This window comes from Nannospalax galili, unplaced genomic scaffold, assembly GCF_000622305.1.
Source record: "Nannospalax galili isolate Female #2095 unplaced genomic scaffold, S.galili_v1.0 scaffold611, whole genome shotgun sequence".
In the NCBI taxonomy this organism is placed as follows: Eukaryota; Metazoa; Chordata; class Mammalia; order Rodentia; family Spalacidae; genus Nannospalax; species Nannospalax galili.
The window spans coordinates 652954-668284 of NW_008330486.1; the positions used below are offsets into that span (position 1 = coordinate 652954).

Here is a 15331-nt window from a genome sequence, read left to right on the forward strand (position 1 = left end):
AAGTTATATCTGGGTGTGGTGGCGCACAGAAAAAGAAAATCTTTACTGACTGAATTCCCAGAGTCTTCTAAGCTGTAAGCAGCAGGAAAACAGAAAGGTGAGAGAGCCCACCCCAGCCAGTAAGTGTACTATATCACCAGTATATTTGGGATCATGGAGGAAGACTGACTTTCACTAGGCTTTGCTACTGTTTTGAAGCCCTGACAACAGACACATTTCTTCTGACCTGCCCTCCCTGTCCTGAGGGCTATGTATAGCCTAGAAGTTTCTGTGAGCTCTGAAATATGTTGACAAACCTTTGACAAATGGGTATGCTCCCACTCTCTATAAAGGTGGTCATAAAATAGAACAGAACCAAACTACAGTACACACTTAAAACTCTTCTTTTAACCAAGCATAACAGCACAAACCTAAATCCTAGCACCTAGGAAGTAGTAGCAAGAAGACTGTGATTCTGAGACTAGCCTGGTCTACATAATGAGACTCTGTCTAAAACAACAAAACATAGTGTTGGTCGTGGCACACACCTTTGATCCCAGCACTCAGGAGGCAGGGGCAAGTGGATCTCTGTGAGATTGAGGCCTGCCTGGTCTACCTAGTGAGTTCCAGGCCAGCTGAGGCTGCATAAGTAGACCCGATCTCAAAAAAAAAAAAAAAAAAAAAGGCTGAGGATGTAGGTCAGTTAGTGGTAGAGTGTCTGCCTATCACACATGAAACCCTCAGTTTGATGCCCAGCACTGTGTAAACCGGGCATGGTGGCCCATACGTGTAATCCTGATACGAGGTAGAGGCAGGAGGATCAGGAGTTCAAGAGTTCAAGGTCATCCTTGGCTACATAGCAAATTGAGGCCAACTTAGGCTATATGAGAGCGTGTCTGAAAGAGTAGAAACAATAATAAACAAAAAATTATATTAAAAAAATGAGGTGCAGAGGCTAGAAAGACGGCTCAGCAGTTCAGAGTACTTGCTGCTCTTTCCAAGGTTCCCAGGTTTGGTTCCCAGCACCCACATGGGACAGTTCACAACTTCTTGTAACTATAGCTCCAAAGGAGCCTATCCCCTTTTGGTCTCCCCAGGCACCTGAACACACATGGTGCATACACAGATAAGCTGGTACACACACATAAATAAAAAACAAATTAAAAATTTTTAAATGAGGTACAGAAAACACAGCACAACAATTTCTTCCATTTGCATACACCTGGGACTCTGGCATCTGAATCAAGGCATAGAACACACTGTTTCCCAGGGGTCCCTGGAAGAGCACACTCCTTGACAATTGCTAATCAGAAACAAAGGTGCTTCTGATAAACTGCTAAAGAGAAGCTGTGAAGTCAGGCATGCCTCAAAGAAGTCATTCAAAAGGCCTCGGTCTGTCTTCACACAAAACCAAAAATCGAATGGGAACAGGAGATGGGCCCCACCACAGTGCCCACTGTGGGTAGTGTTCATATGGAGTGGGCAGGATTTGGCCCGATTCCTGCTCTCAAAGATTTACTCCCTGAAGGAGAAAGAGTGTAAATGGGCATACCTAATCTCGTTTGAGTAAAGAAAGGATTTCTCTAGCCTAAATGGAAGATTTAGAGGAAAGTCAATAGATGTTCAAGCACTAAAGAAAAAGCCAAGAAGATTTGAGGAACCTTTTGTGTTCCCTAAGTGCTGGCACAAAGGGTTGCCCTCATCCTCCCTGATGTCTTCCCATTAGCCTCCCATAAGGGCTATGTGGAAATTGGTGTGGACAAACTAGAAACTTCCAGAATCCCAAGGGTGCAAAGAAGATCAACTATAAAACAGATCTAGCTAAAACAAAGATGGTTCTAGGGAAAAACATTCAAGCCTACCTGAAACAAAATGAAAATTAGGGCCTAAATTGAGCACTTTACATGGGCACAGGGTTTAGCTCTTGGCCCTCAAAATAAGAATTCACATTTTACACAAGAGAAAATGAGGTTAGGTAAAAGTGAGGTAATCACCCACACCATAAAGCCAGGCAAGATGGAAATACCAGTTCCATCTGGTTGTACCTATGTTGTCACCACTTACACATGCAGTCTTTCTAGAAGATGTTCACCTGCCTGAGCCACCTCCCCCATGTTCCCTACTCACCTTGCTTCATAAAAATACAGGAAAATCTACCACCTAACCAGTGTCTCCTGTTACGTAGGAGAATGGTGATCACAAAGGTTCTAGAAAGAGCCCTTATTGTCTAATTATGACTACCTACATCTAGTCAAAACGGATGTCAGTCCTACAATAGACAGCCATCTGGCCTAGGACTCTGTGTCCCTGGGAGTAAGAGGACATTATCTGTAAAGGAGCCCCAGTGAGTGAGGAAGTGTCACAGCGTCAAGTGGGGCACGGTTCCCACTCTGTGTGAAACTTGTGTCGGCTGTGGAGGCCTGTGTGGCAACCCCCAAGGGAGAGAGAGGAAAGAGGCCTGTTCTCAGACCCACCTGACACCCAGAAAGGACCTTGCTCAGATGTCACTGCTTCCATCATTAGGTAGGTTTCCAACATCCTAGTCACAGGGTGCTAATGACATCACGGCCATGGCCGGTCAGTGCTATCTGCAACCTCCTGCACAGCTAGAGAGCTGTTTTCCAGAAACCAGACCCAGTTTTGACCCTCTACTCCAGAAGCTTCCCCCAGAAGTCAGCTGTCAGCTGCTCAATGTCAGCAACCTTTCTCTTCCTCCCCTTCCTTCCTGGCCTCTTTCCTCTCTCTGTCTCTTCTTTTTCCTGTCTCATTTCCAGCCCCTTCTCTAGACTGGCTTGTCAGCTCTGTACCTACAATCCCCAGCCCCCACCCCATCATCAGCTTGTTTACCACACAGAGTTTGCCTCTGGACTCCTCCAGGTGCCTGTCAGGAAAAAGTCAACCTGACCCAATCACATGCCCCAGAAACAAGGGGGGGGCACACTGATGGAGCCTCCAAATACACAGCCTCATCAGGTTAAACAGAGATGCCGGGGGCACCATCAAAACAGGTTGCTGCAACATTAATTTGTGGAAAGAGTTTTTCAAGTATCAAAATGATTTTCATGGAATGGGCTGGGGATGTAGCTTAGTGGCTTGCCTAGCATGCAAAGGCCATGGGTTCCATCCCCAGCACTGCAAAAACAAACAACAACAAAAAATAGTTACCATGGGAAAATGAGAACTTTGTTAGCTATTTTATTCTACAGAATGTCTATTCCACTGCAAACTGAGGGGCTGACAGGAGTCAGACTAAGGTTTCTATATCTTCAGACGGGCCTACAGGGGAACTGTGGGAACTCAGGGGACACGGGGCAGGTAGGCAGCAGGCCCAGGCTGCATCTGTTACCTTTTCCATGCGTTCAATAAGCCTGTCCAGCTCCCCGATCTTTTGGTCCCTCTCCTCCAGGCTGATCTCGGCTGCTTCCATCTTTTTATTGGCCTCTTCGATTGCTTTCAGAAAACTATTGGTTTCTTCCTGTAAAAGGAAGAAACACACCTCCTCAGAATGACAAAGATACCCAGGCAACTCATCAGGGTCTGGACAGCTCTGACCTTGCTGGGCCACGCGTGCCCTGTGACAGCATGACCTGGGGACCCATGGGTCTAACACAGAGTGAACTCAACCACCACAATGCTGGTTCTCACCTCTGAAAAAACACACTGCATGGCTTTTCTTTATTTCTGTGTGTATGCATGTGGGTGTATGTGTTGTGGTGCACATGTGGAGGTCAGAGGACAACCTCTAAGAGTCACTTCTCTCCTTCCACCATGTGAGCTTCAAGGATCAAACTCAGGCTGGCAGCAAGCGTCATTATCCTTTGAGTCATTTCACTGGCCCCTCGTGTGGCTTTGCAGTGGGCCTGGATACTTTCTCTCCTTTCCCTCCAAAACCTTCCATCCAAAAGGCATAAAAAGACCTTGTGAAGGTTTAAATAACATTGAGCAGATGCCCGGAGCATCACTGCATGTGCTGATATATAGGGAGCTGAGGCCGGATCTGAAGTGGAATGCGGCATTCCCAGATCCTCATCCCACATGGCAACGCACCGACTCCCTCCTGAAAAAGCCCAGTCATCCGGCATGTTGATTAAGCCACCAAGGACACAGGTATGCCAACTATGGCACCCTTCCTTCGAAGAATGTGTGCCTCCTGGTGAGGCTAAGATGTGAACGGCACAGCCCACCTCTATGGACACAGTTCCACAGGAAGAAGCAGAGACAGAGACCGGATTTCCCAGGATGGAGGTCACTTCTAGATATGGGAATGTCAGATTCAAAGTGGAGAGGGCGGCTCCTTCAGGCTTGGGAGAGCTATAGTATAATTCGGCAAGGGAAACAGAACTCTCAGGTTAGAAGGCGCAAACTCTAAGGAAGGGCACCAGGACATACCTGATGCTGGCAAATGGTCCCATTACCCAGGGAAATGTGTAGAGAGAGAGCTAGGGGACTATTCTAACAAGGGAAAGGAGTGAATGAGCAAACTCCCTGGTGCTGGGCAGATGGCTCAGTGAATAAAGTGCTTGTTGTGCAAGCATGAAGACCTGAGTTCAGATCCCCAGCACCCAAGTAAAAGCCAGGCATTGGGCAGTGCAGACCTGTGACCCCAGCACTATGGAGGTGGACCTGGGGCTTTCTGGCCAGCTAGTTCAGACCAAATGGTGAGCTTCAGGTTCAGTGAGAGATGCTATCTCCAAAAAAAAAAAGGTAGAGAATGATAGAGGCGGACACCCAACATCAGCCTCTGGACTCACATGCACTCATTCAGATGGGCAAGTCCACCTGCACACACAGGACCCACGAGCATGTATCATGCACTTGTATACACAGTACACACATGCATGTGACACACACCTGCATGCAGTGCGCATATGCATGTAACACACTGCACACAAAGTATACACGTGCAACACATCGGCACAGGTGCACACATGCACATAACCAACACACAGATGCACACATAGTGCACACATTCAGGTAACACACACCTACACACACAGTGCGCACGTGCACGTAATGCACAACTACATACACAGAGCACACATGCACGTAATGCACACCTGCACATACATTGTGCACATGCATACACACACACATAGTAAATAAGTAAAGTCCCTGATTCCTGTCCATATGCAGTCCAATGACTCCCCTCTAGGCATTAATTTGCCTAGTAAACCTGGCCAACCCTATCTGCCGGCCACATACGCACCAGGAGTGCCTCCTTCTCGGCATTGTGTTTCCTCTGCTCCTCCTGCAGCTTCTCCTCATACTGGCTGTACAGCTTCCTAGTCATCTCCCGCATCACCTCAGCGTTAGCTTCTTGGGATGACTCCACCTGCAAGAGACTCACTGAAGAACTGCAGCCTGTCCCCTGTGCATCTATGTGTGGCACAGAGGTCCTGAGCCCATCTGTACCTTGACCCCTGAGCAACCCTGTGTGGATACCAAGGCCATGGGCCCTTCTGTCCCTTGTCCCCTGTGCATGCTGTGTGGACGCAGAGGTCCTGAGCCTACCTGTCCTCTGTCCCCTGTGCATCTCTCTGTGGACATGAGCCCATCAGTAACTTGTCCTCTGTGCATCTCTATATGGACTCAGAGGTCCTGAGCCCATCTGTACCTTGCCCCCTCTGAGCATCCCTGTATGGATAGAGAGGTTGTGAGCCCATCTCCCAGCCCGTACCCAGCCCCCTGTGCATCTCTGTGAGGACACAGAGGTCATGAGCCCATCTCCCAGGGGTCTGTAGTAGAGAGAAGCAGCAGGCACTCATGGGGCATGGAGGGAGGAAAGGAGGATGAGGAGAAGGAGAGTGCATACAAACAAACCATAGTACTGTACACCTTTAATCCCAGCATTGAGGAGGCAGAGATGGGCAGATCTCTGTGTGCTCAAGGCCAGCCTGGTCTACCTAGGAAGTTCCAGGCCAGCCAGGCTACACAGTGAGTCTCAAAGGAAAAACAAACAAACATACATGGCATTGCACACTAAGTTATTTAGGATGATTGGGATGAAAGTGTTCCAGAGAAGAGAATTTTTCAAAAGGCCACCCTTAGGGCTGGGGAGATGGTTTAGTTGGTAAAGTTCTTGTCTTGTAAGCCTGAGGACCTAAGTTGGAGAGTCGGATCCCTAGAACCCATACAAAAATAAATGCCAGGCATGAGGGCTTGCACTTGTGAATCAGATGCCTAGAGTTCACTGACCAGACAGCCAGCCTATAAACAGCAAACCCCAGGTCCCAGCGAGAGGCCCTGCCTCAACGTCAGGTGGACAACGTCTGGGCAACTATACCTATCACTGACCTCTGCCCTATGTCTGCGCATACACAACACAAGTGAATTTTTTAAAGGTAGCTTCTCTAATCAATCCCATTCACTGCATTGGCCAATCCCATCTCTAGGTCAGACCTCAGTTAAGCTCAACTAAGAGATCTGCCTCTTTTCCCCCACTGTATGATTTTCCAACTGTTGTGCTAGGAAATACCCTGGTCTAGTAAAGGCCCCTGAGGTGAGAGTCTCTGGTGGTCTGAGCAGGGAGAGAAAAATCAGTAGAACTGGGGGTGGGCCAGGATGGGCTAGAGGGCTGGTGTCTCCTTTCTGGCCAGTCCATGTCCATGTATGGGCCTCATGCCACTAACTGCTGAGGTCTGCTCTTACCCTCCTTCCAGACCGCTGCTTGTCCCAGAGCTGAACTTGGTGCCTCACCTCCAGATGAGGGAGGTGTCCTTTGGCTTCAATAGGTTACATGGTATTTACTCTGGAGATGTAATGATTCCCTCTTAACACCCTTTAATGCTCATCACTGGGTACCAAGAAGCCACATGATAGAAATTCCCAAGCAGGGGTTATCTGTACTGCCACTACACAGGGACTGTGGGGAAGGGCTCTGCCTGAGGCCTGCTCACTCTGCATCCTAGTCGTGTGAGGTGTCCTGTGATGATTTTTCCTTTTTAATTTAGAGGGCAAAATAAAAGGAAGAGAAAAATCTCTTTAACTCCACTGGTCAGGGCCAAAACCAAGCATCAGTCTCTAAAACAGGCCACTGTAGGCTGGACTTACAGGCCTGGACTGTCAGGCTATGTGGTCATGCGTGGAGATATATCACCCCAGAGCAAACAGAAACATGCAGGATACAATAGGCTCTCAGTGAGTGCTTGTGGAATGATTAAGCAAAATTCCTGTGCTGGGGTAAAGCTTTAATTCAGTAACGTCTGACTTCTTCCTCAATAACCTCTTTTTTAATTTTCAGAATAACTCCTGATGAGAAATAGAATATATGAAGCTGTGCAAAAAAAAGAACTGCCCTGTTTGGGGGGAAGCTAAGGGTTGATCTAGTCTGGAGCTCTGTCTACATCCTACCTGAACCCCAGGGTGGCTGCGACAGCAGGACCCCAGAGGGAGTGTCAGAGAGACTGTAGTGCAATGTGGCAGCCATGGGAAAGGGCACACTGACAGGTTTCTCTGACTAAGTTATTAGGAGCTCCACCCTTTCACCCACATACTCTGGTTTAGGCAATAAGCTATACATGAATACCTTAAGGTTGTTCAGGATCCAATTTCAAAACCACAGCCTGGGGGGTAAGGACTGATGAGACCCCAGCCCCTTCCTGAAGGTTTGTACAGCTGTGTGCTGGGAGTTAGACATTTTCTTCAGTGGTGTAGCCACTGGTAAACTGTTCATGTTCCTGTAAATAAGCTCTCACCCATAGTCCCATAAGTAAGCTTAATTAAAGTCATTGGTTCATGACAGAGAGAAAGAGAGAGAGAGAGAGAGACAGAGACAGGGAGACAGAGAGACAGAGAAAACAGTAGAAGATGGGCTTGTTGGGACAAGGAAGGTGATCCACGAGAGTGGGAAGAGGGTAATAGGATTGATATTAACAAAATACATTACATACATGCACAAAAATGTCATGATAAAATTCAATATTATGATAATTCATATATGCTAATAGAAAACTTTTAACTTTTGTTTAGAAAAAGAAAAAGGGGGAGCTGGAGAGACAGTTCAATGGTTAAGAGCACTGGCTGCTCTTGCAGAGGACCCAGGTTTGGTTCCCAGCATCTACATGATGGCTAACAACCATTTGTAATTCCAGTTTCAGGAGCTCCAATGTCCCCTTCTGACCTCCATGGACATTGCATGCATGCGGTGCACTTACATACATGCAAGCAAAACACTCCCACATGGAAAAAAGAGAGAGGGTGGGGACCACAGACTTGAGTAAAAATGAATTCATTCATGAAATTTATTGAATGTCTTCTCTGAGCAATATATGTCTGTTCCTACTACCAAGCAGGCAACCTGTCTGTGGTTCAAATTTAGGAAGGATCCACTGATGCCTTCAAGGTATTAGAAGCCCAGTTAGGGAATACACATATCCCAGTAGTCAAGAGTGACAATCCCCAAAGTCCCCATCACCTTTCACCCTGAGAAGAGAGCCAGTGTCTGCGTACCAGTACTCTGCACAGACCTTTGATCTTTATTGTCAGCCAGAGAGAAGGGCTGGGGGCTTGGGACTTCCAAGAACACTCACACAGTGAAGGAAGAGCTCTCCAAAGCTTCTGAGTGCATTCTATACCTGGGGATGTCCGACTGGCCTTCCCAGTAACATAACCACTATGTCATGGTGACTTCTCAGTAGCCTTTGAGGCCACTAGAGGCCAAGGAAGGAGTGTCCAAAAGGAGCATTTGTGGAGCACCCCTGCTCTGGATGGACACTAGTGAGCACAGACACCTCAGTACCTTCAGATCATGCCTGGTGGGTTCGAAAGACTAAAATAAAAGAGAGTAAGGAGCGGGAGATGAAGAGGTGAAGATGAGAAGGAAGAGAGAGGTCGGTGAGAACTCAGGCCAACAGCTTTACCTTCATCTTCAGTAACTGGTTTTCAACCTGAGCCGCCTCTAACTGCCTCTGCTTCTCCCGTAGCTTGTCCATGGATGCTTCATAAGTCTGCTGCAGATTTCGGATTTGATCCTTGATGTTGCTATTTTCCAAGGTCACATCCACAAGGGTTTTCTATTTGGTAAAGATTGAAAATTCAGTTCTAGTGGTGACAGAACACATGGCAGGGATACACACCCTTCTGTCACACCACGCGGCTGTCAGGAAGGGCCCCGGGACCTCCCAGGATGAAATGGATTAAATGGAGTCTTTCCAAGGAAAAAAAAATTCATAATATATTATTTCATATGGAAAATAAAACCAGTGGAAAGCAGTAAGCACAGTACAATCCCATTTATAAATCCAAATCCATGATAGTTTTCATAACATAACAGAATTAGGGATATTGATTTTTCTTCTTAAAATTGTTCTGTCGGGCTGGAGAGATGGCTCCGCAGTTAAGAACACTTGCTGTTCTTCCAGAGGACCCAGGTTTGATTCCCAGCACCCACATGTCAGCTAATAATTGTTGTAACTCCAGTTCCAGGGGATCTGACACCCTTTCTGGCTCTGCAGGCACTGCACATATGTGGTACACTTACATACATTCAGGCAATACACTCAAACACATAAAAATAATAAATAAGATACTTTTTACAATAAAAATTTTCTCTGTCATTCCCATATTCCCACAGGGAAATCTGAAAACAGAATGTGAATTTCTTAGAATAAAGACAGCTCCTCTTTTCTTAAAAGGGCTCCACTTCTGCGCCTCTAGACTGCCTGTCAGGATAGAGACACCACCACCAAGGTGTTTCTAATGCCCTCAAGTGCTTCACCTCCCTCCCTTGGGCAGTAATAAGAGTAATAAGCAAGTACTCAAGAATAAAGTTCAACAACTTAGACAAGTATCAAGAGCCTGCTGGGGTAGAGGTGGAGCTGAGTAGGCAGAGAGCTTCCTTAGCATGTACCAAACCCGGGGCTTATTCTCCAGCACTGCATAAATGAGGTGTGGTAGCTCAGGCCTGTAATCTCAGAACTAGGAAAGTAGAGGCAGGAAGATCGGCTGTTCAAGATCATCCGAGGCTACATAGTGAGTTTGAGGACAGCCTGGGCTACATGAGCCCCTGCCTGAAAGAAAAAAAAAATTGTTGATTGCTACTACAATCATCCACTGGAGCAGAATTACTTCAATTCGTATTGTTGCTATTTGTTGTTTCAGTTTCTGGTTGGTTAATGTCCTTCAAGAGAAACGGCTTCCATACATCTCAGAATTTCCACCCCTGGACACTGGGTTATGGGCATCTTCTGCGATCTTCCCAGGTCATCCACAACTTCAAGTCAGAATATTTAGAGCCTGGTGCTAGACACAGTGTCTATCATCTTTGTCCCTTCTGTTAAGATGATTGGCCTCTGAAGGTTCCCCCACCCCTCTGCCTCCTCTATGGACAATATAAGCCTCTCACTCCTAAGCCCACTTGAATCACTTTAGGAACTATCTGTGGAGGAGATTAGGTCTTAAGGAAAATGCTGAAGCCACTGGAAGCATGTTAGCATCCAGGGCCTTCAGGAGACAGCTAGCCCAATGTCCATCTCCAAGCCCTTCTGTGAGACAGTGGATACTGGTCTTTTGTCCACACAAAACTTAAAGTCTGGACAAAGATACCAGGATTACTCCAATCCTGGATCTGCCACTAGCTGTACACTTTATGTCACTGACCTCACTGACCTCAGTCTAGCCACAAAACACAGGAGTTGGGGACCATCTCCACAGCTCTTTCTAGCTCTGACAGTCTATGAAATGAAGCCAAGAGTCTGGTCTTTCTGTCAATAATGACCATGGGTGGAGCAGACATGTGAATGATGAGATCTTGCACAAATAAGAAGCCAATGGCCTTCAGATGGGATCGTTGGTTAAATCTTCTAGTTATAAGACTCTTGGCTGCCCAGGACTAAGAGACTGAGGGTCTTTAGTTTAGCACTAACCTGGTTCTAATAGCTGACCTCTGAGGTAAATGCCTGAAGTGTCAGCCAAACAGCAAGTTAGAAGAATTTGCCTGAAAATACCTTTTTAAAACTTATTTTATTGCCAGGCATGGTGGCGCACGCCTTTAATCTCAGCACTTGGAAGGCAGAGGCAGGCGGATCTCTGTAAGTTAAAGGCCAACCTGGTCTAACTAGAGAGTTCCAGGCTAGCTGGGGCTACAGGGAGACCCTGTCTCAAAAAAAAATTTTTTTAATTATTTATTTTATGTGTATGTATGTGTGTGTAATATCTGCATGTGTGAAAGTACATCCATGTTGTGCAATGCCCACGGAGGCCAGAAGAGGCCATCAGATTCCCTGGAACCAGAGTAACTGAAGGTTGTTAGCTACTATGTGGGTGCTGGGAACTGAACCCAGGTCTTCTGCAAGAGTGTTCTTAATCACTGAGCCATCTCGCTAGCCCTGAAAATACTTTTTTTCCCCTGAGACACAGTACAGATACAACCAGGTCTGAATTCAGGTGAGACAAAGCCCTCTCTGATGGGCTGGGGGTAAAACGGAATGGGAGAGGGAAGGGAAGAGGGCCCTGGCCAAGCTCCCTTGATGACAGGAGGAAGGGAAAAGGCTCCTGAATAAAGCAGGGGTTTGGCCTGCAGCCAGGGGGTAGCTGGCATACACAAAAGAGAGCCAGGAAAAGCGTGACTGAGCTCCCTGCCCCAGAAACAGGCATCCCAGACAAACCCAAACAGCCCCGCCTGCCCAGCTGCTGGATGGTGGCCGAGCTTTGTTGTCTCTGGGGCGCCATCAGCTGTGGGGAGAACACTGGGTTGTGGGGGAAGTGGAGAAGCCCAGTGTGAAAATCTGTTTGCTTATCCATGAAATTATTTACATAGGACCAGAAAGGATTGGAAATAAGTTGATTGAACTCTTTTAGAGGAACATAAAAAGATAAGCCAAGTAACCTCAGAGAACCACAGAAACTATTGTTTATAATATTTGGTAAGTAAGGCCAGTGGAAGAGATTTCAAGTGAAGAGAAGCTTTGCTTTGAGCATCTTCAAATTAAGCTGCATGCTGGGCAGGGGACTACTTGGGGGAGGGTGGGGGAGGGTAAGAAGTGAAAGCACTTAAGCGGCACTTCTGAGCAAATCAGAATGATTAAGAGGACAGTCCCTTGAAGGGGGCTGGTAAAAGTAGGAGTCGGGGTCTTTTTTTCTCCTTCTGGTAGTGTACATCTTTTTTTGGAACATACACAATTCTTTCTAATACAAAACAGTTTCTAAACTTAAAAAAGTGCCTACTGTGGGAGCTACTGTCCATGCAATGATGCAGATTGTCTTTGGGTAGGTATGCCTTTTCTGTAACTGAGTGGCACTTCCTGAAGCACCTGGGATACAGGAAGGAGACAGCTGATGTTGTACAGGCAAAGACACAGGAGACCACTCAGATGCCTAGGGAGCAAGTGACATGACCAGCCCATAGCCATAGATGCTTGACAAAGGTTCAGCATTTCAGCTGGAAACATTTCCTCCTACATCTCTCTCACCTCCCTGAAACTGTCTTTACTGTAGCTGCACTTAAAGGACCAGGAATGACCACAGGACATTCTGTGACTTTTCTACAAAGAATAGCCCCAGTCCTGGTTAAGCTTGGCTGCCCTGTGAGAACAGACGAATACCTGCAGGCCAATGGAGTCTGATGCTAAGGCTGAGTTCATGGCATTGAAGCTGTCCAGAGCTGACGACTGGGTTTGGATGTGACTCTCTAGGTAGTTCTGTTGAGCATGAGAAACCTGTACAGGAGGAGATAGTAAAAATCAGTCCACAGCTGCTCCAGAGAGGCAGAAAGCTAAGAGCAGCTCCGTCTACCTAGAAATAAAATACAGTAAATAATAATAAAATGAAATAATAGCTGGGTGTGGTGGCACATGCCTTTACACCCAGCACTTGGGGGACAGAGGGCAGGAGGATCTCTGTGAGATCCAGGCCATCTGAGGCTACAGGGACACACTGTCTCAAAACAGCAAGAAAAAAAATTAGTAAAACTATAGATTAAAAAAACAACAACTGGGAGCTGAAGAGACGGCTCACAGGTTAAGAGCACTTACTGCTCTTGCAGAGGATCAGCATTCAGTTCCCAGCACCCATGTCAGGTAGTTCACAACTGTCTGGAACTCCAGTTCCAGGGGTACCCAGTGCCTCTGGCCTCTACAGGCACCTGCATTCAAATACACACACATGCACACACACACACACATAATTAAAAATAATTTTTAAAAGTTTTTAAAACCAATATCTGGGGCTGGGGTGCTAGCTCACACAGGAAAGAGCTTTCCATGCAAGAAGAAAGACCTGAATTTGATCACAAACACCAAAAAAAAAAGAAGAAAAAAAAAAAGCCAGATGTGGCAGCATTCATTTTAAAAATGTTTTTATTATTTTTATTTTATGTATATGAATGCATTGCTTGCAATGTATGTGAGTGCACCCATGTTGTGCTGTGGCCACGGAGGTCAGAAGAGGGTATCAGATCCCCTGGAGCTGGAGTTATGGGAGGTTGTTAGCTGCTATGTGATTGCTGGGAATCAAACCCAGGTCCTCTGCAAAAACAGCCAGTGTTCTTAACCAATGAGCAATGCAGCTCTCCAGCCCCAGGCAGCAAGCATTTGCAATCCCAGCCCTTGGGAGGTAGAGACAGATCCCTGAAGCTCATTGGCCTGCCAACCTAGCCTAGAGATTCCAAAACAGTGAGAGACCCTGTCTCAAAAAAAAAAAAGTGGATGGCACTTGAGAAATGACACCCGAGATTGACCTGTGACCTCCACATTCTTGTGCAAATGCACATAAACACAAACACACACAAGACATCTGTGCGACTATAGATTAGAAAGGCAAGAATACTTTTCTTTTGTACAGAACTTCCTGTTCACCCACAGAGGCTCACAGCGCTACTATGCGGGAGTCACAATGTGCCCTTTACAGGGTAAAAACAGAATCAGAGACAAGTGATCTGCTCCCAGGCCAACAGCTCAGAAGCAGCACAGGCAAAGAACTCAGCTGGAACCACACCTGCCCTTTGCTCTCACCACAGAAGGCATACAGTTTAGGCTTGTCTGAGTCTCAAGGGTTGCTCTGTTGCTGTTGTTGCTGTTTTGTTGGGTGTGTGTTTAATAAGAAAGTTTCCTCAGGGGCTAATGTTGAACTAGACCTTAACAAGGCACAGACAAGCAGGAAGGTGGCAGAACCGAAGGTTGGGGAGTCTCAGGAAGGCTCAAAGTGGACCCTGTGTAGCCTGTGGGGAAACAGCCCAGCAGGACAGAGCAGGGGGTGGCCCTGAGCGGGGAGAGGCTCCCTCTTGCTCAGGGCATGCACTTCTGTTCAGGGGTATGTTTGTAGGGCAGGAATCAGATCCTAATCCAGCTGCAGTTACAGGGTGATTTAGGGAAAGGAGAGACTAGGCAGAGCGCCATGTTCCTGGGACAGTTCTAGCATCAGAATGGAAGACAAGTAGGAGAGGGTTCTGGAACACGATGGGGGGCCTTGTTTACATTTATATTGCAAATTCAGACCTTGGGTTTTGAGGACACTCACCAGTGACCATCAGGGCTGGCAGGTGGATTTCCATAAGAGGGTGGGAATGTCACCCAGCTCCTCCTCCATGCCAGTGAATGGGTGAGGTGGGTGCTCAGGTACACACCAACTCTGATAATCAAAGCTATGGTCCTACCAAAGGAAACATTTCACAGCCTGGCCACAGGTGAGCCCTCAAGGCAGGCTGCTGTCACTAGCCTTTTTGCTGAATGCTGACTTTCATGGAAGGTATGTCATATATGCAAAGAAAGACTCTTTGGGACTGTTAATAACTTGGATACCTTTTAAGTCCCATGAACATTCACTTATTAAATTATAGGAAGGTTGTTTCCTTAAATGTTTGAATAGGTAACTGAATTCACAGGATACCAACATTTTAAAATGTATCAAAGGTACACACAGAAATAGATGTCCTTTCATTCCAGACACATCTGGCAGGCTACCACCCTGCCTCTGCCCTCATCCCCCAAGACCACAGAGAATCTCTGTCTAGACTATCTTTCAGAAAACTCTTGCATCCACATAGGACAATTCTGATATAGTTATTTTCTCTTCTGGTTTTAGGTAAATAGTAGCTACCAAGCCTGCACTTTGCTTTCACAACCACATTTAGTGGACTGGAGAGAAATAACATAATCTGCTTTCTTCCTCTTGATGAGCATTTCAGTTACCAATCTTTCTACTTTCACCAATGATGTTGTTTAAAAAAAAAAAAAAATAGTTCAGGGTTGAGCACAGTGGCACATACCTTTAGTCCTGGCCCAGGCAGATCTCTGTGAGTTTGAGGGAGGCCTGTGCTACAAGATGAGACCCTGCCTCAAAAAAAAAAAAAAAAAAAAAAAAAACACCTCAAAAAAAAAAAAAAAAAAAACCCCAAAAAAGAAACCCTACCTGCTCTTCC

The 15331-nt window shown here is 46.5% G+C and overlaps 1 protein-coding gene across 1 annotated transcript in view; it reads right to left on the reverse strand.

Moving 5' to 3' along the window:
- The window catches only part of Myzap (myocardial zonula adherens protein), a 106724-nt gene that overhangs the window by 56035 nt on the left and 35358 nt on the right, over window positions 1-15331 (reverse strand). The window contains exons 5-8 of the mRNA XM_008847476.3: window positions 12519-12632; window positions 8838-8990; window positions 5186-5311; window positions 3326-3454 (exon numbers count right to left, since the gene is read on the reverse strand). Of these exons, the coding sequence (XP_008845698.1) occupies window positions 3326-3454; window positions 5186-5311; window positions 8838-8990; window positions 12519-12632 (522 nt within the window). The remainder of the gene's footprint in view (window positions 1-3325; window positions 3455-5185; window positions 5312-8837; window positions 8991-12518; window positions 12633-15331) is intronic.